This window comes from Chaetodon auriga, chromosome 10 (assembly GCF_051107435.1).
Source record: "Chaetodon auriga isolate fChaAug3 chromosome 10, fChaAug3.hap1, whole genome shotgun sequence".
Classification (NCBI taxonomy): Eukaryota; Metazoa; Chordata; class Actinopteri; order Chaetodontiformes; family Chaetodontidae; genus Chaetodon; species Chaetodon auriga.
In genome coordinates this window covers 26,906,234-26,933,788 of record NC_135083.1, presented here as the reverse complement: position 1 = coordinate 26,933,788, position 27,555 = coordinate 26,906,234, and the positions used below count along the sequence as shown (strand labels likewise).

At 41.1% G+C, this 27,555-nt stretch overlaps 1 protein-coding gene across 3 annotated transcripts in view; it reads right to left on the bottom strand.

Annotated features, from left to right (window-relative positions):
- LOC143326744 (ephrin type-B receptor 2-like) overlaps positions 1-27,555 on the bottom strand; it is a 162,158-nt gene that overhangs the window by 71,810 nt on the left and 62,793 nt on the right. For all 3 annotated transcript variants that reach the window (XM_076740590.1, XM_076740589.1, XM_076740591.1), the window contains exon 2: positions 17,255-17,319. In XM_076740590.1, coding sequence (XP_076596705.1) covers positions 17,255-17,319 — 65 coding nt within the window. The remainder of the gene's footprint in view (positions 1-17,254; positions 17,320-27,555) is intronic.

Genomic DNA, 27,555 nt, shown 5'->3' with positions numbered 1-27,555 from the left:
CCCCTCCTACCTCAATGACCTACAATGCCCCCCGTAACCTCCGCTCAGCAGATGCCAACCTCCTTTCTACCTGTCTCAGGACCAAGCACTGGAGCTGGGGGGACAGAGCCTTCTCAGTTGCTGGCCCCACACTCTGGAAGTCACTCTCCAAATCCCTCCATGACTGCACTGACCTCATCACATTTAAATCACTCCTCAAGACCCACCTCTTTTAATGTTTGAATTGTTTGGATGGTTTTTCTTGTTTGCTTGTTTGTTCTTTTTGTTTTTGCCTTGTTTCTTCTGCTTTGCTTTTATTGATTGTCTTTTAATTATCCTGTATGGTCTTATCGTTTTTATCTGACCCTTCTCCTGTAAAGCATCTTATTATTATTATTATTATTATTATTATTGATAATAATAATAAGCATGAGAAGCCATTTGGCACATCACCACCCAGAAAAGCTCAAATCACAACAGTAAAATACTGTGTGAAAAAGCTTCAGCCTGGCCAAAGGAGCCTGAAAGAAGCATTTTGAGCCCTGTTTCCCCATAACAGTCCGAGAGCTGAAGAAATAACAAGATGCATCTGTGAATATATAGCCAATGACTTAAGGACTTTTTCTGTGGTTGACAATGATGGATTTCAGAGGTTAGTGAGCGCGCTGGAGCCCAAGCATACAGTTACATCAAGGCCACACTTTAGTCGAACAGTAATAGCAGCTCTGTGCCAAGAGATAAATTCTGAAATGACACAGAGACTCAAAGAAGCAGAGTGTATCTTGATAACCACAGATGGATGGACTTCACGAGCTTCTCAGAGCTATTTTAGAGTCACAGCTCATGTTATGACCAGCAAAGGTTTTGTCCAACATACGTGGCATTTTCTCCAATCACACGCTGCATGCAACATAGCTTTAAGTTTTTAAATCTGCTGTTTTGGAATAGGAGCTCAACATGAAGATTAACAACAATTATCACGGTATTGTTACAGTAAATGCACAATATATGGATGTAGCAGTGAGAGAGCCAGACTCTCCGCATTCATAAAGTGTTTTGCATACACTTTTAACCTCGCTTCACAAGTGGGTTTGAACATAAGCTGTGCCAGCCGTCTGCTTGGTCATGTGAGGCGTGTAGCAGCGTTTGTTCACTGCAGTTCAACTGCAATAGCTGTGCTGACCACCAAAAAGAGACTATCAAACCTGCCAATACCTCAACTGATCAAGGATATGGTTATCCGTTATTTCTGCACTTTCTTAGGTCATGGCTGCCTCCTTTTATTTTATTCTATGAAAGAAGGAAAGCAAAAGCACTTTAAGTTAAACATTAAGCTTACATGAATAAAAAAATGCTGTACATACTTACTTACTTACATACATACTTGCTGTACTAATTTAGAAATAAAAGGGATTTTTTTAAGTCCTTTTTCTTTCTTTCTTTCTATTTTTAATATATTGTATTGTGGCCTTTGAGGTATTATCGTACTGTGAGTTTTCAGCACCGTTACATCTCTACTCATTTGTGAATAATATTGAAGATTTATAATTGTTTTCTATCTGTCTGGAAAATTATGTAAACATTGCTCTGTCTTGATGGACCTGGATGGAAGATGGAGGTTTTTCCTTTTTTTTGCAGCTAGGCTGCTTTCAAAACAAATGTTATATTTTTAATACAGAAGTGTCAAACTTATGGCCCGCGGGCCGGATCAGGCCCGCAAATGGGTTTAATTCGACCCACAAGATGATTTTGCAAAGTATGAAAATGAGTTGCAATTTTTTCAATGAAAGAAACTTGTTAAATGTGTCCACTGGATGTCGCTATAGCAATTCTGTTAAGCAAGCAAACTGTTTATATCGGGGCTGAGCAAGTATAGCAAGTACAGTTAGCCAAGAGCTACCTTGTCCTTCTGCCTATTACGTCTTCTACTTTGAACATTATGCTCTTTGCCACCCTCATTGCCCCAAAATGTCTTTGTCTAAAAAGAGAAAAGTGGACACAGAGTGCAGCGTTTTCCAAGAAAGATGGTCATCGCCCTATTTATTCACGGAAGTGAATGGGAAACCAGTGCTGAAAGAATATAACCTTCAGCGCCACTATGAGACTCTTCATGTTGAAAAATACAACAACTTGCAAGGACAACAAAGAAGAGAGAAGGTGAATGAGTTGTTGGCGGGACTGAAGAAACAGCAGTCTATGTTTACTCATAGCCGAGAAACCGGTGATGCTGCAGTGAAGGCTAGCTACCTTATTGCTAATGAAATTGCACTGGCTTCAAAACCATTTAGTGAGGGTGAATTTGTGAAGACATGCATGCTGAAGACTGCAGAGATTATGTGCCCTGAAAAGCATCAGGCTTTTGCAAATATCAGTCTAACAAGAAACACAGTTTCTGACAGGATTTCTGATCTTTCCGTGAATTTGGACGGCCAATTGAAGCGCAAAGTAAAGTCATTTATTGCTTTTTCAGTTGCAATTGATGAAAGCATGGACATTACAGATGTTGCACAACTAGCCATATTCATCTGCAGAGTTTAAGACACTTTGACCGTCACCAAGGAGTTCGTGGAGTTGGTGCCAATGACAGATATCACAACAGCAGGTGATATTTTCACCGCCCTCGTCGGAGCGCTGGACAGGGCCAGGGTGGACTGGTCCTGTGCTGTCAGCCTGGATACAGATGGCGCGCCATCAATGATTGGGGGAAAAGCAGGTGTTGTGACAAAATTCAGAGAGAAAGTGCAGATGGCAAATGGAGGACGTGATTTTTGGACTTTTTGCATCAGGAGGCATTGTGTTGCACATCATTAAAGATAGATAACATCATGGAGGTGGTCGTCCGAATTTCATCCGATCCAGAGGCCTGAATCACTGTCAGTTTGACAGCCTTCTCAGAGAGAAAAACCACAACTATGGCCTGCCATACCACACCGAGGTGAGCTGGTTAAGCCGAGGTACTGTGCTGAGGCATTTCTTTGATTTACCAGTGGAAATTGAGCAATTCATGAAAAAAAAAACAGTCACCAGTGTGAATTTCAGTCTACAGAATGGATGCGGGACCTTGCATTTATGGTGGATGTTACAGAGCACTTGAATAACTTGAACAAAATGCTGCAAGGGTGCAACAAAGTTGTCATGCAGTATTTTGATAGCATGTGTGCATTCAAGTTGAAGCTGTCATTGTGGGAGACACAACTTGCGGGTGGTGATGCAGCTCACTTTCCTTGTCTGAAAAACCCAACATGCTACAGACATGAAGTGGTTCAAAGATAAAATAACGGGACTATTGCAGTAGTTTAAGCAACGTTTTCAGATTTTTGGTGAACTGGAGAAAGGCTTCAAAGTTTTTTGCTCCCCCTTCACCGTGAATGCCTCTGATCTGCCCATCAACATCCAACTTGAAATAATAGACTTGCAGTGTGACTCAGATTTGAAGGGCAAATTTGACTCTTGCCAGGTCACCCCAACTTGACAGCCCTTGCTGCAAAAGTGTTGTGCATGTTCAGAACCACATATCTTTGTGAGCATATCTTTGTTTTCTCTGTAGTGAGCATCAAAAAAAAAAAAAAAAAAAAAAAACTGTGCTCAAGGCTCACGCACAAGCGCTTGAATGACATCCTTAAATTGGCTGCCGCTCAGGATGTGACACCTGATATTGATGCACTTGTGAAAGCTAAAAGATGCCAGGTTTCAGGAGTAAAATAAACACTGGGTTGAATTCACTTAAAATGCTACATGAGAAGCTTCTGCACCCTGATATAGTTCTGTGAAAATGAACATGTTCTGTGGAGTTTTAAAGAAAGTGAACAGTGTGTGATTTACTGTAATAATTCATAGTTCATAAGTTTGGTTTGTTGAAATTGTTCATGCATTGCACAGCTTTTATTTTTCTACCAACAAATAGTGTAGCCTACAAGGCAGGGAGTAACTCAACCCTCTTGAATAGTTTCAGTTTGTACGGTGTGGTGAGTTAGCTCAGGATTAAGATGTGGAAAGGACAAGTGAGGTATTTGATAACTAGAAGAGTTGTTTGTATTTTGTTCAATCCCAGATAGGCTGTGACTTAAAGTCGTATGCCTTTGTAGACACTGAGACAAAGTCTAAGTTCCAATCACTGAGGCATTGTGTTCTTGAAATTGCACCAATTTTGTCCTCAAAATTTTCAATTAATTTGAAGTGTTTTGTCAAGAGGATTATTTGTGATGTGTACTTTTTCAGAATGTGCTTGTACTATTTTGGACCAAACTAAAACAAAGAAAACAATCTGAAATTGTTAGTTATTATGAAGTTATTATGCCATGATTTTACTGGTCTGGCCCACTTAGGAATGTGGCCCCTGAGCTAAAATGAGTTTGACACCCCTGTTTTAATAGATGCATACTCAGTGGACCAGCGCTTTAGAAAGAGTCTCAAATCATACCTTCACATGAAGCCAGGTTTCTCTGGCTCCAATTGCTGACCTATTAGTATACCTCCTGTGCTGAATAAGATACTTGAGATACTTCATTCTTAATCAAATGTTCAATTATTTTAGCAGAAATTAAAAAACTTACAAAAGCGCAATGTACTTAGACCAAGACACTCTACTACCAGTGCATTAGTACATATGACTGATCAATAATAAACACATACTATATGAATGACAGGAAACTAGTTGCGGCTGTGCTCTTGGATTTTACTGAATCTTTTGATGTCATTGTCCACAGTATTCTCATTGTATGTACCATTTTTGTTACCATGGTGATGACAGTGACTCTGAAGACTCTGAAAACAGGTATTGCTGAGAATCACGATATCAGGAGCAGGATCATTAATATCCTCGGGAAAGTGGCTCCCAAAATTCAGGGGTATCCGGAGGAGTGAACTGAATCTTTGGTTCAAAAGAGATTTGGAGATTGCAAGTCTGAAGCAAAGTTTTGTAATATAGTGAGATCCTTCGAGTCACACAGCTATGACTGCTCTTTCACTGATATGGCTGAACATTTCAACAATCCTATACTATCTGCCCCCATACTGTTGCTTCACTAAAGGTTACAAAGAGGTCAACTGAGAGAATCTCCATGGTTAAACAAAAGCAGTGTAAATGAAATTAGAGAATCTGTTGAGCAGCTGAAAGAAAGTGGAGAAAAACCAGGCTCACAGTACAGTGTAATATATACAAAGAAGCCATGACTGTCTAGAATGCTGGGAATATTATTGTCCAGTATTGATCAGTGACTCAACACAAGCCCCCACTTGTCCACAATTTTCTGGATCAAACTGTGCAAAACTTGCATCATTCTTCATTAACAAAATAACCAAAATTTGACCCATCATTGCTGCTGGTGGGAGCACAGATGACCCTGTAAAAAAGATCTGATCATGGGAAAATTCACCTGTAGTCCATTAACTGAGCTCTGCAAGACTGTAATTGAGTCTAACTCCGCCACCTCATGTGTTGACCCTGTGCTTCACGTCATGTACTGAAGATCATAAATACATCTCTGCAATCAAAACAGCTGTTGTTAAACTCTTATGAAAGAAACCCAGCCAAGATGATAATATGATAATAATATATGTAATAATAATGGTGATGATGATGATGATAATTATAATAATGTTTAATCTTCCATCCATCAGTAAGATACCTGAAAATATAGTTTCAGTGTAAATTAAGTAATTTCTTAAAGAAAATAATATCCTGAAGGAATTTCAGATTTTTGACCATACCACAACACTGAAACTGCTAAAATAATCAGCAGCCTCAGACTAAATCCTGATGAAAATAAGTTCTGAATTCTTGTCCTGTTAGACCTAAGTGTAGCGTTTGATATGATTGACCATGATATCTTAATCATTTGTCTTGAACAGCTGGTTAGTCTTTCTGACAATTTGTTAAACTTCTTTAAAACATACATTAAAGGGAGAAAGTTTTATGTCAGTTGTGGAGACTATGTGTCTGAGAAACATAACATCGGTTTTGGGGTTGCACAGGGGAGCTATTGAAATGGTCAATAAACTTTAACCCATGGTTAAGGCCTTCTTCAGCCAGATATTCAGGGCAAGAAGTCTGTTGAAAGATTCGATGCCTTTCCCCAAGGCTGGAATAGGACCTGATATGAGTACATGTTGTGGCTGACAGTCAATCAGTTTCTCCAGTAGCAGGCAAAAGTTTTTTGTCAGGACCTCAGACCTAGTTTTTTGTTGCAGACTGTCAAAATATTCATTGTGAATCATAATATTCCTGACACGTGGGTGTGTAGAGAGGATGACTGGTAACAGCTCTCTTTCCTCCCAGACAGATGTGTCAGTCTTTGCCATTCTTACGAACTAGGCTATGGAGTCTCCAATCAAAATGGTGTCTGGCTTATGAGGTGTGGGTTTACAGTGTTATTTCTGGCCCACAGCTTGTCAGATGGGGAGTTAACAATATTTCTCTTGACCTTGGGTCTCGCATTGGTCTTGGGGCTAGTTCTTGGATTTTGACCAGCCTTAATGCTAGTGGAGTAGTAAATTTTGCTGGCCTCAGCATAGTCAATATTATTAGTGGAGTGAGTGTTGGTGACCTCTTATTTAATTTCTTGCAAGATTTGCCTTTACAGCGGACAAGGTCAGACCAAGTGTCAGTGGATGCTCCACAGTGAAGTAATCCTGTATATAAAAGTCTGTCCATTTCAACAACATGTACAGAGATTGCTACAAAGAATGAATTGATCATTCTTATGTATTTGAAGCACTGCAACTCTCTGTCAGTCACTCACAGTCTGTACAGCTCACAGATTTTGCTATATTCTCTCTGCCCCGATCCCAGGTTTCCAGTCAGACACAGCAAAAAGGCTTGTGCTGTTTGGAGGTTGCAGAGTACTGAGAAATGATAAAAATGACAAATAAATAAATAAATACATACATACATACATACATACATACATACATACATATATGGTAGTAGCCTTCTGTTTCTTTCATTATTTAAGCCCCTGTCATGAAACAATATTAACTTAACATGTTCGAAAAGGAGAAGGAAGAAGCAAAAGCTTATTTAATCCTACCCGTTCATCACTTAGTAATTAATGTGTCTACTTCCTGTGTATCCTGTTTTTTTTTGTTTTGTTTTGTTTTTTTCTTGGGGGGGGGGGGGGGGGTTGTGATCACATACTCACAAACACAATAGATAAACATATTTGCCTGTGCCAACAATAGAAAAATAAACAAATAAAACAAATAAACAAGTAAACAAACAATATGTGCGAACCCTAGGGTTTGTCACACCCTTCTTCCTCCCTGCACATTGTGAATACCATATGTTTGTACCGCTGTTTGAACTTGCTCATGCTTGGACATTGCCTTAGCTCCACCAGTTTGTTACACAGTTTCACTCCACATATAGAAATACAAAATGTTCATAAGGTTGTGCGAGCACAAAGATGTTTGAATTTCAGTTCTCCCCTCAAATTATTTTTGAATTTCGATGTTTTTGATTTTAAGGATAGAGGATTTGTGTCAGGGAGGTCTTCAGCTCCCACCTCCAGGAGAGCTTCGACCAGATTCCGAGGGAGGTTGGAGACATCGAGCCTGAATGGACCATGTCCTCCACTTCCATAGTTGACGCAGCCGTGAAGTTGCCGGTGCCTGTCGTGGCGGCAATCCCCGAACCCGGTGGTGGACACCGGAAGTAAGGGATGCCGTCAAGCTGAAGAAGGAGTCCTATCAGGCCTGGTTGACTCATGGGACTCCTGAGGCAGCTGACGGGTACCGGCAGGCCAAGCGTGCGACAGCTTGGGCGGTTGTAGAAGCAAAAACTGGGGTCTGGGAGGAGTTCGGGGAGGCCATGGAGGAGGACTACCGGTCGGCCTCGAAGAAATTCTGGCAAACCGTTCAGCGCCTCAGGAAGGGGAAGCAGCTCTCTGTCAACACTGTTTACAGTGGAGGTGGGGAGCTGTTGACCTCGACTGGGGACATTGTCGGGCGGTGAAAGGAATACTTCGAGGATCTCCTCAATCCCACTGTCATGTCTTCTGCAGAGGAAGCAGAGACTGGGGACTCGGAGGTCAATTCATCCATCACCTTGGCTGAAGTCACTGAGGTAGTTTACAAGCTCCTCGGTGGCAAAGCACCGGGGGTGGATGAGATCTGCCCTGAGTACCTCAAGTCATTGGATGTTGCAGGGCTGTCTTGGTTGACACACCTCTGCAACATCGCGTGGCAGTTGGGGACGGTGCCTCTGGACTGGCAGACTGGGGTGGTGGTCCCTCTGTTTAAAAAGGGGGACCGGGGGGTGTGTTCCAACTATTGGGGAATCACACTCCTCAGCCTCCCTGGGAAAGCCTATTCCAGGGTACTGGAGAGGAGAATCTGGCTCATAGTCGAACCTCGGATTCAGGAGGAACAATGTGGTTTTTGCCCTGGCCGTGGAACACTGGACCAGCTCTATACCCTCCACAGGGTGCTTGAGGGTTCATGGGAGTTTGCCCAACCAGTCCACATGTGTTTTGTGGACTTGGAGAAGGCATTCGCTCACGCCATTCTGTGGGAGGTGCTCCCGGAGTATGGGGTTGGAGGCCCTCTGCTGAGGGCTGTACAGTCCCTGTACAACCGGAGCAGGAGCTTGGTCCGCATTGCCGGCAGTAAGTCGGACCTGTTCCCGGTGCATGTTGGACTCCGCCAGGGCTGTCCTTTGTCACCGGTTCTGTTCATTATTTTTATGGACAGCATTTCTAGGCGCAGCCAGGGGCCGGAGGGGGTTCGGTTGAGGAGCCGGCAGATTTCGTCTCTGCTTTTTGCAGATGATGTTGTCTAGTTGGCTCCCTCGAACCAGGACCTTCAGCATGCACTGGGGCGATTGGCAGCCGAGTATGAAGCAGCTGGGATGAGAGTCAGCACCTCCAAGTCTGAGGCCATGGTTCTTGATGGGAAAAAGGTGGCTTGCCCCCTGGACGCCTCCCTAGGGAGGTATTCCAGACATGCCCCACCGGGAGGAGGCCCCGAGGAAGACCCAGGACATGCTGGAGTGACTATGTCGCTCGGCTGGCCTGGGAACACCTCAGGATCCCCCCGGATGAGCTGGAGGAAGTGTCCAGGGAGAGGGAAGTTTGGGCGTCCCTGCTCAGACTGCTGCCCCCACGACCCGGCCCTGGATAAGCGGGAGATAATGGATGGATGGATTGATGGATTTGTGTGTTCTCTGTAACCAGTGTTATGAATTAACCTTATGGCTCTTTTTTGCAGTATAGACAGTGGTGTAGCAGAACTGGCCTGTAACTGACCCTCTTTTCTCCTCTTTGCATTCCTCAGGAGAAATGGAGTTATAAAACAATCAGACTTTTAAGAGTTACTGACCATTTGTCCCTGTCCAACACCGGCTCTCAACCGTGGTTTGCTTGATTCATCCGGCAGACCGCAGCACAGATCGGAGCCACGGACGAATGCTTGGAGTCTTCATGTCAGTTCGGAGCAGACATCTACAGGATCATCGCTGACAAAGTAGGCATGCTTAAGCGGTTTTGAATAAGAGTTGGTCCATGAGGTTAAGATCCTGTCAATTTGTTTGAAATTCTCTCAACCGTTCATTCAACAAATTAACTTTACATTTGTGTCCCCATTTTTCCCTTAAAACCTACTTCTCACTATCGCCAAATTCATTTTGCCATTATTTTGCCATAAGTTTCTCTCTGCAGTGTTTGTATTACTTTGTGTCATCCATATCATCTGTGGCATTATCCATTATTCATATTCATTTCATGAATGTGTTCAATAAATAATAATTTTCATACAAGTCGTGGTCAGACGATGTCCTTTTGAGCTGGATGTAAGCAATCCCTGTACTGAGAATTTATGCCTTAGATTATGAGACTGATCTACTGTTGGTTCATTCGTTGTCACTACGTCAGCATTATAAGACATGATAAATAAAATCCTGCTTAGCTGAGGAAGGCTGCTGCCCAGCATTTTATTAACAAATGCAACATTAATTTAGAGGTTCAATAACTAATTCCCCTACAGTGGTTGTACTGTACATTTATAAGTATTGCCCCAAATCTCTGCACAGTAATTCAAATATGGCAATATTTGTGAACTATAAAGAATGTGGAGTGATTTGTGATCCAGAAAGTGTTTTGCCTTACTTAGTACTGAGATGCTCCCTGACAATTTATTTTGTACATGTTTCATGTGAGATTTCCATGTTATTTTTTTCATTTATAATTGCACCAAGAAATTTGTTTACATGAACCCTCACAATGTCAACCCCATCTACTTGTATTAATGCTTGAGTATTCCTTTTACAATTCCCAAATAACATTTTTATTCAACAATTTTATTTAGATTTAATGCTAATTTGTTTTTATCAAACCACTTTTTTAATTTGCACATTTCTGTAATCATCCCCAGACGCTCCTGTAAATTCCCGCCCTGCACAAAAAATATTCATATCATCTGCAAACAAAACTAATTGTAATACTTCAGAGACTTTACAGATGTCATTTATATAAAGGATGAACAGTTTTGGACCCAGCACTGACAGGGATCTTATGGACCACCCCCTTTTTTGAGGCATAGTTTTTCTATTTTTATGTCAATATGTCACATTAATTGCTGAGCACTGTGTGTGTATACACACACAGACACACACACACGCATATATGTATATATGTGTATATACACATATATTATACACTGAACAAAAATATAAACGCAACACTTTTGTTTTTGCTCCCATTTTTCACAAGCTGAACTCAAAGATCTAAAATATTTTCTATATACACACACAAAAAAAACATTTCTCTCAAATATTGTTCACAAATCTGTCTAAATCTGTGTTAGAGAGCACTTCTCCTTTGCCAAGATAATCCATCCCATCTCACAAATGTGGTATATCAAGATGCTGATTAGACAGCATGAATATTGCACAGATGTGCCTTAAAAGTGCTCCGATACAACTATGCCCGATACTACTTTACGGCAGCGTGACGTGTCTATGAGCATGTCAGTCTGTGTATGTTTGTCTAACTATATGTCAGTCTGTGTGTGTGTTTCAGTCTGTGTCTGTTCAGCATGTGAGAGATTATGATCAAACATTATAAGTGATTGGAAAGTCATACGCTGATATTGATTCTAACAATTCCAGACTACTTTAATACCAGCTAATATTTAATTTTCACTATTTCAGATAAAAAGAACGTTTTGTTTTTTTTTTTTTTCTCAAACGTCAGTACTGCTCCAGAGGCCGAGCAGATGGTGATGCTGGAGCTGCAGAAGGTGTCAAGAGGAGAGACAGACAAGCAGGAAGATCTGGGGGAGCCACCTGCCAGAAAGCTACGCAAGGCACAGGCCAGCAGTAGTCTGGACAGTGTGTTTGATGAGACAGCAGACGAGCAAGAATCAACATCACTGAGCAGTGCACCAGTGAGTGCGTCCATTCAGTTAGACATACCTTGAAGAGACCACAGTTGCTAGGGAAGACAACCCACTGCAGTACTGGGGGGTTAACAAAGTGAGGTTTCCCACTCTGGCTCAAATGTCACAGAGATACCTCTCAGCACCATGCAGCAGTGTGGACAGTAAAAGGCTGTTTAGCTCAGTGTCACACATTGTAGATGAAAACAGAAACAGACTCACAGCTGATAATGCAGAGAAGCTTGTTTTCATCAAAAGAACCTGCCACTGACTTTTTCAAAACAGGCTTAGTCCTTACGGACAGACGTGTGACATGATAATATATCATTTCAGTTGTTCTGCCACAGTTTAATGTTGGCACTTGAACTTCTTGTTACATTTAAGTAAAATGCCTGGTAAGGCATGTTTGTTTTTGTAGTTGAATGGTAAAATGTGCTGTCGGCACGGTGGCACAGCAGGTAGTGTGCGTGCCTCACAGCAAGAAGGTCGCCGGTTTGATCCCTGGGTCGGGCAGGGCTTGCATGTTCTTCCTGTGCATGTGTGGGTTCTCTCCGGGCACTCCGGCTTCCTCCCACAGAACAACATGCTCATTAGGTTAATTGGTGACTCTAAAATTGTCCTTAGCTGTGAGTGTGAGCGTGAATGGTTGGTCTGTCTCTATATGTTGCCCTGCAATCGACTGGCAACCGGTTCAGGGTGTACCCCGCCTCTCGCCGTTGACAGCTGAGATAGCCCCCCCCCCAACATAGAAAATGGATAGATGGTAAAACGTCAGTAACAACAATTTGTTACACTTGAGTGTGTCAATAATTTAGTGAAATGTGTGGCAATGCCATGTTTAACAAAAACATATGGTTAAATGTCAGTAGCAGCACTTTGTTACAGTCAGAAAATGACAATAAAGCACATTTTCAAAAGTAACCAAGAACTGTAATGGCATTATTAAGTACTCATATTGGTACTCGGTATCGGCAAGTACTCAAATGTTAGTACTTGTACTTGTACTTGGTCTGGAAAAAAGTGGTGGCAGCGGCGCATCCCTAACACAAAGTAAAACTTTTCCAAAGTGTCAGTTTGTCTGAAATATTTCATAAATGAGAAGAAACCTGATGCTTAGTGATAGCAAATGGCTGTGTGATTTGACGTTCATGGTGGACATTACCAAGTAACTCTCAGAGCTTGAACTTTAGTTCCAGCCAGCTTTTTGGCTCTCTGCTTTCAAATGTGAAATCTGTGGAAGGGAAATTAAAGCTGTGGAAAGTGCAACTGAAAAGGAGTAACACTGCATTTTCCTGCTCTGCAGAACATAATCCTGCAAGAGGTTTCAGGATATGAAAAGTCAACAAAAGGAAATGAACATATTTACTATGCTGTTTAATGTGGAACCAACTGATGTTCCTGACAATTTACAACATGACATCACTGAGATGCTAAGCAACGACCTGTTCCTGAGAACAGCTTGTTTCAAAACTCTTACAAAGACTCATCATCATCAAAGAGAAGCAGTTCCAGCCATTGCAGAGGTTAGTGTTGAGAGAATAAAATAAAGTAAAAAGAAAAATTAAGGAACAATATGAAGGTCACATTTGTGCTTAGCCCCAGCCTTAATTAATCTACTTCATAGCTATACAGAGATGAAAGGAAAAATAGGAAAAATGGAGGAAAGTAGCAGAGAAAGAAAGAAATATTGTTTCACAAACATACACACAGCCACACCCCACATACAACTGAAGAGAGCTGACAAGTGTACAAACACACAACTGTATAGATGTTAGCTGTCAGCTGTATGTTAGCTTTACAGTTGGTACACTGGCTGTTTAGAGTTAATAAACATGGACTGCACTGAGTCATCATTTTTATGACCCACAAGAGGTCAGGGGCCCGTTTCACAAAGGAGGTTCAACAAACTCCGAGTCTAATCCTGAACCCTGAGTTGATCTAGCCTGAGATAGGAAACTCCGAGTTTCCGGTTTCAGAACAGGTGATTTGAGTTAGTTCAGTCAACTCAGAGTAGGTTAACTCAGAGTTAAGCGCGTGCACCACGACTATAAAAAGCCAACATCAATGGAGCCCCGATTTGACGAGTCACCATGGCGACGGGGAAGAGGAGGGCTGCGTTTTTTTACCACACTGGAACTCGAACTCTTAATGCGCTCATACGACGAATTTGAGCATGTTTGTAGAAGAAAGTGTAACACCGCTGCAGCTGCAAAAGAGAGGGAGGCGGCGTGGAACATTGCTGCTCGGGTCAATGCGTAAGTTTAAATGTAGTCCTTTGCAATCACAATAATATTACAGGGGAAAACTGCTTGAATGGTAGCTCATTAATTTATTTCATGTAGGTGCAATCCCGCGGGGGAGAAGTGCACTTGGCAGCAGCTCAAGATGAAACATAAAAACATTGTTCAAACAGGTAAGACACGGCATAATTTAATGGGGGTACCTCATTTTGATCATGTGTTATATTATAAAGTAAATATTAAGTGGCTGTTTGACTGTGTAGTTGTTTTATCACCAACATAATGCTGCGCAAAGAAACGCAGCGCAACACACAATATCTGCTGGGATGTGAGAGCATGACTCCGGCTGGTAATGTTGCAAATGTAAGGACGGATTAGGTTGTGTATGTAGATGATGGACTGTGACGTGAAACGGTACCGTTCAAAAACATAATTGTCTGGAAATGCCAGAACATCTATGCGCGGTCTGATAACCATCTCCCAACGAATATTTAATTCCCTGCGCAGTAATGCTGCACCTTCATCCACGGGATCGTTGTCAAAAAGACATGCCATGTTAGTGAAAAAAAGTGCCTACTGACTGATTTTTTTAAATAACAGACGGCAGAACTATGTTATCCCAAAACTCGCCTGCTGACGAATGAATGAGGAAATCAAATACCGTGTGCGGAGAGGGCGGAGACAGAGAGAAACTCGAGGTTCATTGAGAAAAACCTGGTCCCGACCAGGTTAGGTTCATAGAGTCTGTTACTATGGTAACTGAACGAGAGCTTAAATTACCTCTCTCTGTGAAACAGGCTAGAGTTACCCCTCTTTCTCTGGTTTGAGTTACCTCCCTTTGTGAAACGGAAAACTCAGAGTTTCCTTCATTTCAGGCTTAACAAACTCGGAGTTTTCACTAAACCTGCTTTGTGAAATGGGCCCCAGTTGTAAGAAGATGTAAACATAGGTCATTTTGAGTGCAAATCCTCCTATAATGCATAGACTACATTTTCAAATGCTTGTACTGACATGAGAAATAATGAAATCAAAAGATTTTCAGGACATACTAAAAGTTAAAATGAGATTTATTTTATAATGCCAATAAATACTCTGGCTTTTGATAATGACACTGACAGCTGAAGAGAGATAGAAAAAGCAAGGGAGATGGAGGGCATGCAGGAATGGGCTTGAGTTGTAAAGACTCAGGTACCTTGTACAGGGTATACACCTTACCAGGTGAGCTACCGGGGCAGCACAAATGTTTTTATTAGGGCTAGGGATGAAGCCCCGAGTACGGTGGCCGGGAGGTGCAAACCAACATTACAAAATCTGAGACAATTTAACATTTTGGAAAACAAATTAACAAGACGTGAAACACATTTACAAGTGCCGAGACAAATTTACAAGTGGCGAAACAAATTTACATTTCAGAAAACAAATTAACAAATACAATCTACCAGAAAGGGTTGTTAATTTGTTTTCTGAAATGTAAATTTGTTTCGTCACTTGTAAATTTGTCTCGGCACTTGTAAAAGTGTTTCGTGTCTTGTTAATTTGTTTTCTGAAATGTAAATTTGTTTCGGGAATTGTAAATGTGTTATGGTAATGTAATGTTGTTTTATGATATGTAAAAATGTTTTCCAAAACGTAATTTTGTCTCACAGTTTGTAATGTTGGTTTGCACTTCCCGGCCACCGTACCCGAGCCCTATTGTTATCCTGCGTGTTTTTTCTTTTTCCTCTTCCATGTCAAATTTCGATTCGCTAGTAGTCCTACAGCTTTGAGAGGATCCAGGCAAATTATATATCAAATATTGGACTTTTTGTACTGCCTAGTGCTCCGGCATACTTTCACCTAGAGACTCCATTTAAACTTTAAACTGTAGACACAAGTCTTGTGTATTGGTGCATTATTCCACGTTTTGATAGGTCATATAGCTTTTGATCAATCACTGTTCGATGACCATGATCGTTTTTGGAGAAGTTTTGAGATTATAATGGGTGTGTATTGCACGGAATGTTTGTGTCAGAGTGGGTGACATCATCGGTCAGAGTGGCAGAGAGCCTAAAAAAATGCCATATTTTTTCTCTTTCCACATTCCTCCCAGCCACAATTTACACTCTACACGCATGATTTTTCCAAATTTGTAGACAAGGGTAGACACAATGTACTCCAAAAATCAGAGAGACTTACAGAATTTGAATTAGCAGACTGCGACCACATCTATCTCTGCTCCTCATTGACTCCAATACAAAGATTTTCTGAGAGAAGTAGAATGGACCCCTATTTTTAACTTGCAAGTGTCTCCAAAATATTTTCTGTAGAAACACCAAAATCACACCAAATCATTCAGGAAGTCCTTACGGCGATGATGGTCGGTGTTTTTTTCTGATAGGAACTACCGTTTTGTCAACATAAGCCCAACTGTGAGACCAGTGCAGAGGCAGAAAATCGCTTTTTTTCTCCACGTTTCTGTCTGCCTCAGCCTGGGTGGCAACCACCTCAAGTTGCTGTGGCGACCTCTGAGCCTTAGTGCCTCTCTGAGCACTCCTCTCCCACACTCCCACACACACAAACACACATGTGTAGCTTCATGTGATTACAGATACACACACACACAGACACACACAAACACCAACACACAGGTAACTTTATCAGTTACAGACACATACACGCACGCACGCACACACACACACACACACACACACACACACACACACACACACACACACAGGTAACATACACATGCCCTCAATGTCAGCACAAACTGACATTGTTGTTTGTTGTAGGTGTGCTCCTTGTGTATAATATCATAATGTTACTAGTATTAATTGTTTGAAATCTCTGAAGAATGTCATCATAACGGCAGTAGCCCCCGTGGCCCTTTCAAAACTTCCCCAGAGGAAATTTTCTAGTTGACCCTTCATGTGATTGAAATTCATGTTGAGAATAACAGAGGACTTTGAAAATGATGCATAAAAAACACGATTTTGGGCATTTACCACAATGTAGGTAATGAAGTGTCTGACACTCAAAATCTCACAGGGGAGGACCCCCAGATCCCCTGCATACTTTGTGTCCCCTGGGCATGGGGCCAATGACAAGATGTCCTTTATTTTTCCACACTGAAGGTGGCAACCCTAATTTGAACAAATATCCAGTGCTGCCATTTTTCTCGTGAGGACATTCTCCCTGGAGGCCAGCGTATGTCTGGGATGCTTTGAGTCAACTTACTATAAGTTGCCTTCTATATTAGATTAAGGCCATAACCTTACAGCTGTCATTTAAATTTCTACTGTATAATGTGCAATACATATAGATTATGCACTCATACACCTATATGTCTGCTTGGAGCCCCTTGTCATGTTTCAGATTTGAGTTGTAAGTAGTTCCATGGAAGTGGTATTTCCCCTGTCAAATTTTTGTGTTAAAAAGAGGTCAAATAATCAGATATTTCACAAGAAAGCAACAGTTTGAGACGAGTCAAATTGTTCAAGGGCTCAACGTCCTTTTCTTTGAGGTATTTCAACCAAAAAGATTGATGTATATAGGTTTCCATCTATCATTCAAAAGGTGTTTATATTTTTTCTCATAATTTCACCTGGGCTGATGTCACATTTTTGCAGAACATTTGCACATGTATATTGGCTGCATTTTTTACACACTTGGTTTGTTCCACTCACCCCCTGTGATGGGTTGATGGTCCAGCCCAGTTCTGCTGTTGCTGTTGTTGAATCCATTAGAACTTCTGCAAAAGACAAAAATGAGAAGGTCAGAGTTATTAGTCTGTGGTAATCTTTATGAGGAATTGTAATTTTTTTTCATATATGAACTACTTAAAAGGCAATCACAATGTTGACAAAGCTTTCTTTGTCAGCAATGTTGACAAAGCTTTCTGTCACTCTCCAAAGACAACATAATCCCATAACAGAGCTAAAAAAGGGCTCATATGTGTCCTAACCTAAACGACACAAATGATAAAATAAAATCAGATTTTGCATTTGCAACATTTAATTTTTTCACCCCCACAAAACAGTATTGATCTGTGCAGGCCTCTTATCAAATCTGACTTCGTATTAGAACACTGGATCCCAAGCTGTTTATTGTCTGAGATCTATCGATGTCTAATTGAAAGCTTTAACACCAGTAAGGCTCTCCATAAAAAGGGAGAGCAACAAGTGTCCCTCACAGATGGCATTAACAGTAATATGACAGTATGTGACAGTATGCCTTTACTGAAGCTTTTTCAATATTGTGATTGCCTTTTAAGTAGTTCATATATGAAAAAAGTACAATTGTACTGCCAGAGTTTCTCTCAATGTATTATGATACTTAACCACTTTTACATTAACATTAAGCCTCTGAGAAACAGAGGCACTGTCCAGCAGAAAGGATGTATTTACTACAGTAATTATTATTACTGTCATCAAGTAGCTAAATCGATCGTGAGGCAAGATAGGTTACGATCTGTGACATTTACCACAGTAGGTGAACAGCAGATTGATCACTTTGTACAGATGTCATGATACAGTTTGTTATTTTTTGTTTTTAATTTCCTGTTTTACGATGAAGGGTTTCCTTATGTGTCATATTTTGCTTTACTTCTTGCTTTTTCCCACCTCTTTAATTGTATGATTGTTTTCGCCTGTGTCTGATTGGTTCTCCCTGCCCAGTATATTTAAATCCGGGTATTCCCCTCAGTCTTTGTTAGTTTGTACAGTGCTCAGCATAAATGAGTACACTCCCTTTGAATCGTAAGATTTTAATCAATATCTCATTGAACACAAGAAAAACTCATAAACTCAAACTCATAACATGAAAGAAGGTTAATAATATAACTTAGATCACAAAATCTTCAGTTTACTCAAATTAGTTGATGCAAAAATGAATACACCCCACAACAAAAACTACTACATCTAGTATTTTGTATGACCTCCGTGATTTTTAAGGACAGCACCAAGTCTTCTAGGCATGGAATCACTTTCACCCTGTTCTTCTTCAGAAATGCAACAGTGGCCTTAGATGTGTGACACCAGCAGCACTCATGGGGTGTCATGGGGTGTACTCATTTTTCTCTGAAAGGAAACTAAAGGTTTTCTGACAAATCTGTTGGGGTGTACTCATTTATGCTGAGCACTGTATGTCTACTGATCTGAACCCAATTGAATACCTATGGGGAATTCTGAAGAGATAAGTTGAGCATCACTCTCCATCTGGCATCCAGGCTCTAAAAGAGGTCGTTCTTGAAGAATGGAAAAAGATAGATGTTGCAATATGTCACTAACTTGTTCATTCCATGCCTAGAAGACTTGGTGCTGTCCTTAAAAATCATGGAGGTCATACAAAATACTAGATGTAGTAGTTTTTGTTGTGGGGTGTATTCATTTTTGCATCAACTAATTTGAGTAAAACTGAAGATTTTGTGATCTAAGTTATACTATTAACCTTCTTTCATGTTATGAGTTTGAACAAATGTTCTATAAAACTCAGTCTTGTCAAAATTTTGAAATTTTTCTTGTGTTCAATGAGATATTGATTAGAATTTTACTTTTCAAAGGGAGTGTACTCATTTATGCTGAGCACCGTAATTGTTCATTTTGTGTCAAGCCTTCCTGTCATTGTCAGTTTCCCTGTGCTCCCTGTGATTTTGGACTTTTGCTTTGTTTTGCACTGGACCTACTACATTGTACTTTTTTGTTAAGCTTTGATCTACGCCTGCCTTCCTGCCTGTGAGTCTTTGTTAGTTGCCATCTTTATTTTTTAATAAATCCATTGAATTGCACCAGGTCTGCATTTGGGTTCTATCCCTGTTTGTCTGTGACACAATTCTCGACAACAGTAGCTTTGCAGTTATCAATCAATAAGTTATCAAGTTGGTGGGGCTGTGTAAGGAAATAATAATGAACATGTCTGCACACACCATACATCTCCTGCACCAAGATCTCATGGTGTCCCTTGTGTAGCTGCATGTGTGTGACAGACAGTGAGAGTAAAGAATCCTTTAAAAGAGACATTCCATGTAATTTTTGTAGTAAATGGTGGAACTAAAAAAATTATGTGGTCCTTTTTAATTACAGTGTGGAGCACAAGCAGGCTAATTATAGTCTCAAATATGTAGTGATAGGAGGCTTCTTTATAAAAACATCTTACCATTAGACTTTACGCCTAGCAAATTTGTTAGGACCCAGAAATGCAGACCAGAGACAGAGATGTAAGAAAAAATACAATTTATTATAAGCACAAGGGGTGTAACAAAAAGCACAGTCAGAAGGAGTGGGAGAAAAAAAGTAAAGGAGCTCCGACGAAGCAGGTTTGAGGCAAGGCACACGCTGAAGTGGCATGTAGGCACTGAAACACAGGAGCACACTATTAGTGGCAGAGCAGAAGCAGTCAACATTAGCAAGCTCTCTAGGAGGAGGTAATGAAGCGTAGTACTCACAATGAGACGAGCAAAGACACTAGCAAGGATTAAGGACAATCTGGCAACAGGTAGGAGAGCGCTCTCTCCTTTTATTCTGTGCCTATCCAGGATCATGTGCATCAGGTGAACACCTGAAGAGGTGGGGCTGATTGGGTGTGGGTGAACACCCAGCTAGACAAACAGAGGGAGAACAGACAGGCAACAATAACAAAAAGGAAAAACACTGGAAAACAAAAAGAGGTCTGTAGGATCGTAACACTTACTGATACCTCTGCTGCTGCATAGTGTCAGATTAAGTTTTTTGTTTTCACTACTTAACTAAGCCAGTGTTCAAATGAACTGTGAAAAAAAAGATTTTAATTCAGCCAATACAGAGGGCTAAAACGAAAAACAGAAAACACAAGGTGAGTTGTGGAACCTTCACAACTTATGCCATATACAATGCTCAAAAAAAATTAAGGGAACATTTAATCATCACAGCACCAAGTCAGTTAAACTTCAGGGATATCAATTTGTTGATTTAGGAAGAAAAGGTGATTGTGACTCAATTATACCTGCTTTGGTGCAAATGACGATCATCATCTTACGGCACATGCTCTGCTGCGACAACGCTGCCCATACACTTGTTTGCCCCAAATATTGACTGTTGGTGGTTTGTTTTTCTGTGTTTTTTTTGTGAAAAACTCTCCAAGTTAGTCTCGTCTATTGTCTAGTTTGTTTGCTGTCACTATGTGGATCAACCAGCACAAAGCAGTTTGGCTGATATCATTCATACTATGCATTACCACAAGAAACAGTTAGGGACTATTTCCAGAATCATGTGTGCAAAAATGGACTCACTTACACCCGGGAAGCTCTACTCAATCTCTGGTCCTCCATACCCTGTGGGATTAAACCACCTCGTACCTGCCGCCAGAAATCTGATAGAGGAAAAGAGGGAAGCGGGAAGGGGTTCGTACTAGGCTGAGGAAGCGGCCCTTTAAATCCCCTCGTCCCTCCATCATCATGTCCGTACAATGTATCTGCAGCCCAATCAGGCTGCACAGGTAGTCCAGCTCCTCCAGCATGGCACATCCATAAGTATGGTCACAAGAGCATTTACTTTGTCGCCCAGCACAGCCTCAAGAGCATGGAGGAGATACCAGTAGACCACCGTTAGACAAGGAGAGCTGACCAGGGCCATAGAAGAGCATCCACCCAGAAGTAGGGCCGATATCTGCTCCTTTGTGTGAGGAGGAACAGGGGCAGCAATGCCAGAGCACTACAAAATAACCTCCAGCAGGCTACTGGTGTGCATGTTTTTGAACAAACTGTCAGAAACATACTCCATGAGGGTGGCATAAGGGCCCGACGTCCTCTATTGGGACCTGCACTCATAGCTCAGTACTGTGCAACTCGATAGCCATTTGCCAAAGAACACCAGAATTGGCAGGTCCGACACTGGCACCTTTCTTCACAGATGAGAGCAGGTTCATGGTGGCATGGTGGAACAGTGGCAACACTGTCACCTCACAGCTAGAAGGTCCCGGGTTCGGGCGTGTCTTCCACCATGCCTTCGGTGTCTGCTGTTAACTCGAGGAAAGCGGCCTTTCTGTGTGGAGTTTGCATGTTCTTCCCATGTTCACCTGGGGTATCCTCCATAAAAAAAAAAATACCCGTCTTCGTCTTCCGAGTACGTCTCGTCTCTTCTCTTCTTTCTCTTCATGCGGAGCACATGTGACAGGTGTCAGAGTCTGGAGACACTGTGGTGAATGTTATGTTGCCTGTAATATCATATAGCATGACCAGTTCGGTGGTAGGTCAGTGATGGTCTGAGGAGGCATAGGAGGGGGCATAGGAGGGTTCCATGTGTACCATGCCAATGGTACCCTGAGTGCTGTTAGGTACCTTGATGAAATCGTCAGAGCGATTGTCAGAACTTACACAGGTGCTGTAGGCCCTGGGTTCCTCCTGGTGCAGGACAATGCCTGGCCTCATGTGGCCAGAGTGTGTAGGCAGTTCCTGGATGAATAAGGCACTGATGCCATTGACTGGCCTTCACATTCCCCTGACCTAAATCCAGTTGAGCACCTATGAGACGTTATGTATGTTTAAAGACTGCCACACACTGTCCAGGAGCTTGCCAATGCCCTGATCCAGGTCTGGGAGGAGATCCCCCAGGGCACCATCCGTCAACTCATCAGGACCATGCCCAGATGTTGTTGGGAGTGCATACAGGCATGCAAAGGCCATACACATTACTGAGTCACATTGTGAGTTGCCATGATGAAATTTGTGCAAGTTGGATCAGCCTGAGTTCAATTTTTCACTTTTATTTGCAGTGCGATTTTGAATCCTGCCCTCAATTGGTTGATGACTTTGGTTTCCATTGACTACATACATACATACATACATACATACATACATACATACATAATTAATTTTTTTTCTCAACAAATTATACAATGGACATCAGTAAAGATTTTCAACTTGAACAATTCATTTATCATGATAAGTAAGATAAGGTAAGATAGGACTTTGATCCCACACCGGGGAAATTTACTCGTTACAGCCAGCAAGTTACAAAAAGCAAGCACAGTGGCATAAAGAGGTAAAAATAAAAATATAAAAGTAGACAAGATACAGAATAGAAAAAAACATCTATGTATATGTACATTGGTACAGATTATAAATAGTGTTATTGCAGTTGAGAGAAACATACAACTTAGAAATTTAGAAATTGCACCAGGTGAAATGGATAAATGTGATCCGGTGTGTGTGATTTAAGTGTTCCCTTATTTTATTTTATTTTATTTTTTGAGCAGTGTACAATAATGTCATTATTCAGGTCAAATCAATGCCTGCAAATGCATATTCTGGGTTGTGAAATCCTGTCTAGTTTCAGAAGCCACAGTATTTTGCTATTGGATAAATTTTCACTGCTATGCAGATGATACCCAGCTATATTTATTAATGACGCCAGAAGAAACCAATCAGTTAACTAGACTATATGTGTGTCTGAAGTAATAGTACTAGGTCCTAAATACCTTAGAAACTCACTTTCTGATGATATAGCAGTTATGGATGGCATCTTTGATTAGGATTTGTCCTTTTACTCCATTGTAAAACAAATTTCAAGGACTGGCTTTTTTTTTTTTTTTTTTTTTTTTTTTTTGACCTAGCTAACATTGCAAAACTCAGGCACATCCTGCAGAAAAAATAGTCCATGCACTATTGCAATTCCTTACTATCAGGCTGACCAAATTCGTTGCTGAATATTCCTCAGTTGCTCCACTGTTCTGACAAAAACGAGGAAGAAAGATCATATTATCCGATATTAGCCACTCTGCACTGGCTCCCTGTAAAATTTAGAATAGAATTTAAAATCCTCCTCCTTACGTACAAAGCCATAAATGGTCATGTTATCTGAAAGAGCTCATAGCACCATATTACCTCACTAGAGCACTACGTTCCCAGAATGCAGGCTTACTTATGGCTCCTAAAGTCTCCAAAAGCAGAACAGAGCCAGAGCCTTTAGCTATCAAGCTCCTCTCCTGTGGAACCATCTTCCAGTCTTTATCCAGGAGACAGACACTGTCTATACATTTAAGAGTAGGCTTAAAACTTTCCTTTTTGATAAATCTTATAGTTAGGGCTGGCTCAGGCTTGCCTTGGACCAGCCCCTAGTTATGCTGCTATAGGATTAGACTGTTGGGGACCTCCAAAGATACACCGAGCTCCTCTGTTCATCTCTCCTTCTCCATCTGCATGCTTTCATGTCTTACTAAGGTGTGTCACTAACTTAGTCTTTGTGCTTTGTTGTCTCGCAGGTTCCCATGGATAGTGGCTGAACCTGGACTGTGGATTTTAACTTCGTCTTCCGCCATGGCCCTGCCTGACATCCACTACAACTGCTACTACTATTAGTCATACTTCCATTATTACTGCATCAACTGTCACTGATACTGTGATTGTATTTCTGTCTCTCTCTGTCTCTCACTCTCTCTCTCTTGCTGTCTCTCTCACCCAACTGGTCAAGACAGATGGCCGCCCACCCAGAGCCTGGTTCTGCCTGAGGTTATTGCCTGTTAAAAGGAAGTTTTTCCTCGCCACTGTCAGCAAGTGTTTGCTCATGAGGGAACTGTTGGGTCTCTGTAGGTAAAAGAGTTTGGTCTGTACTAGCTCTATATGGAAAGTGTCCTGAGACAACTTCTGTTGTGATTTGGTGCTATACAAATAAAATTGAATTGAATTGAAACTGAATTGCCTTCAAACTCATGGATGTACTCCTGTACGCCATCTGTTCTCTCCAACACTACATCCATAAACCTCTGAGAGAGGCCCACAATCTCTGTGCCAAGCCAAGGAACCATGTCAGGTGAAACCATGCTGCTAGGACTGTGTATCCCACTCATGTTCAATTACATACATTATCCTGAGAGTTTGCTGCTGAGTCAGTGCCTTTGAGCAAAGTCAGAGATAAATCATACCGTGCTAGTAACTACAAATCAGAGCTCACTGCCTGCCTCCATGTTCCAAAATCCTATTGAAATACATAAGAATTTAAAGTGACAATTGTTTCCCTCTCGTGCTTTTATTGTTTGCCTATATGATCCACTGCAGCTAATCTGCAGATATTTTGATAATAAATTAATAATTTCATTTCATCATTCTTGAGAGAGTAGACATTCACGCAAATTTGATCCTCTTGATTACTTTTTGTTGTGGGCTGCAGTCCCCTATAATAACCGCAGAGATGTTGACCCTGATGCTGTAAAGCTGAAGGGACAACATGCAACGTGCATTATTATTTTTTATTTTCATTTACTGAGCAGGAACAAATGCATCAAACATTATTTCATATAAATACAACACAGATGTCATGCATACAGGTGTCTAGCCAAAGCTAATTTGCAACCTCTGTCTCTGGTTAGGCCTTAAAACGGACATTAAAATACAAAACAGAGACAAAAAGTGAAAACACACAACAGATAAGGAGAGAAAACTAAAATAATACAAGTCTATGGGGTGCCAAATGTAAAAATTCAGTAACACTTTTCTAGCTGATATATTTTGAATATTTAGCTCACTTTTCTCACATTTAGCTCACTTCTCTCACAAGACACAGCTGGAGGTGCCTGTGGGTTAGCCTGTGGTGTGGGGACCTGAAACAAGAGCCAACATTTTAACCTGTTAAAAATCCACGTTTAAGTGTTAAGATCGTGCTAACATTAGCTATCTGGGAAAGTTAGCCACATAGCGTAATTTAGCTACCACAGCTTAAGCTTTGTGCAGCGCGGTCAGCTTTTTTACCGGTAATCACTAACTAAGTTATGGGTAACTTATATTACCTTTCCGAATAACAGTCGCTGAAACTCCTTTCAGCGAATCACAAAACCTTAGCTGGCACCCGAGTCACACTGGTAAACGTTAGCTTGCTAGGTCAGTTAGCTAGCAGTAGCTTCCCCACAAACACAGTGAAAAGTTAAAGTTTTAACTAAGTAACTTATAATTAACGGTGTGGACGGTACCGGCGGAAGTGCACCTTGGAGTGCAGCATGCAAACCTGCCACAACCGCCCGTTCAATCTCTCCTGATTGGAGAGAACCGACCATGTTTTGGTCCTTCCCCTCACTTCACCTCCGCATCCACCACAGGGGTGGCCAGAGGTGTGGGTGGGTCTGTGCGCGTTGAGAGGCATGGGCTATTTGCATATTTTCTAAAAATTTTGCTTTACACTTGGCAACACATTTAGATTTAGCATTTAGATTTATATTTAGCACTTACATTTAGCATTTAGATTTGGATTTAGATTTAACATTTACATTTACCATTTACATTTAGATTTAGCATTTAGCATTTAGCATTTAGATTTAGATTTGCCATTTAGAGTTAGATTTAGCATTTAGATTTAAGATTTAGATTTACCATTTAGATTCCCCATTTAATTTCTACCTCAAATGTGAAGAAAATGAGCTAAATGTGAGAAAAGTGAGAAAATATTAAAATTATATCAGCTAGAAAAGTGTGACTGAATTTTTACATTCGGCACCCCATACAAGTGCAGTATGTTAAAGTCAATGTTCACATGCTTGTTTTAGTTTCAACCATTGTTTTGCTTGTGTGTTAACCTTAAGGTCTGTCAATGTTTTGATTTCAGGTGGTAATGTGTTCCAGAGTTTTGTACCTGTTATTGAGAAGGATGACTGTCCGAATGTTGTTCTGCATTTTGCTGTTCTACAGTTACTGCTTGTTCCACCCCTAGTTCTAATTCCAGCATTTTGTTTATGTACCAGTATTTGTGGGGCAAGGTTGTTCACACACTTCAAAATAAGTTTTAAAATGAGAGGCCTATAAAACTGTCAAAACTTAATAGAGGAATCACTCTTGATAATTCGGCAGTGATGCCATCTTACAGATTTTTGATCCATTACTTTCAGTGCCTGTTTATATAGTGACCTAATGGGTGCAAGTGTTGTCTGGTTAGCTTAGCCCCAAAACAGCTGTCGCCTCACAGCAAGAAGGTCCCGGGTTCGATTCTCGCTGCGGGCACCGGGGGTGTGTCCTCCACCATGCCTTCGGTGCCTGCTGCTTGAGGAAAAAGGCCTTTCTGTGTGGAGTTTGCATGTTCTCCCCGTGTTCACCTGGGGTATCCTCCATAAAATATACCCCCACTAAAAACATGCAGGAAGATCACCACCTGACCAATGGTGACACAAGGAACTGGGTCCCCGGGCGCCGGTTGGATGGCAGCCCACCGCTCCTGGTCTGCCGCGGAGGAAGGACGACCAGGATGGGTTAAAGGCGGAAGTCAAATTTCACCAGTGCATGGCGTGTGTGGGCATGATGCATGTATCTGTGTGACAAATAAAGGGGATTGTCCCTCTGATTCTTATACAGTATGATAAATGAGAAAATATCATGGCATGCATGAACTGTTGTGCTGCCTTTATGGGTATGTATTGTCTAATCAGATGAAAACAATTTAAATATCCTCCCACAATACCCTTTGGTTTGGTCTTTGAGTCCCATATTACGACGGAGGATTAGGGCCACATTAAGGGGAAAAAAAAAAATATTATTTACGAGAAAAAAGTCATTATTAACGAGAAAAAAGTCATTATTAACGAGATTAAACTCATTGTTAACGAGAAAAAAGTCATTATTTACGAGATTAAACTCATTATTAACGAGAAAAAAGTCATTATTAACGAGATTAAACTCATTATTAACGAGAAAAAAGTCATTATTAACGAGAATAAAGTAATTATTTATGAGAATAAAGTCATAATATTCAAACCTGCTACTTTTGGAGACACTTGGCAAAATGAGGGCTACAGAGGATTTGTTGATTTCTATTTTAGGATAGGTTTCACAAACAAGGTGTCATATTTTACATTCCGACTCATAAATTTACGGGAGAAGTCGATGGGAGAAAACGCCAGAGACGGGTGAGGATGGTTGATGTACTACACAGGGCTCTCAAGTCTCACGCATTGAGCGTGACAGTCGGTCTTTTGTCACGCACTCCCACCACACATTGTATTTCTCACGCTGAGAAAAAATACTGGTAAATTTCTCTGG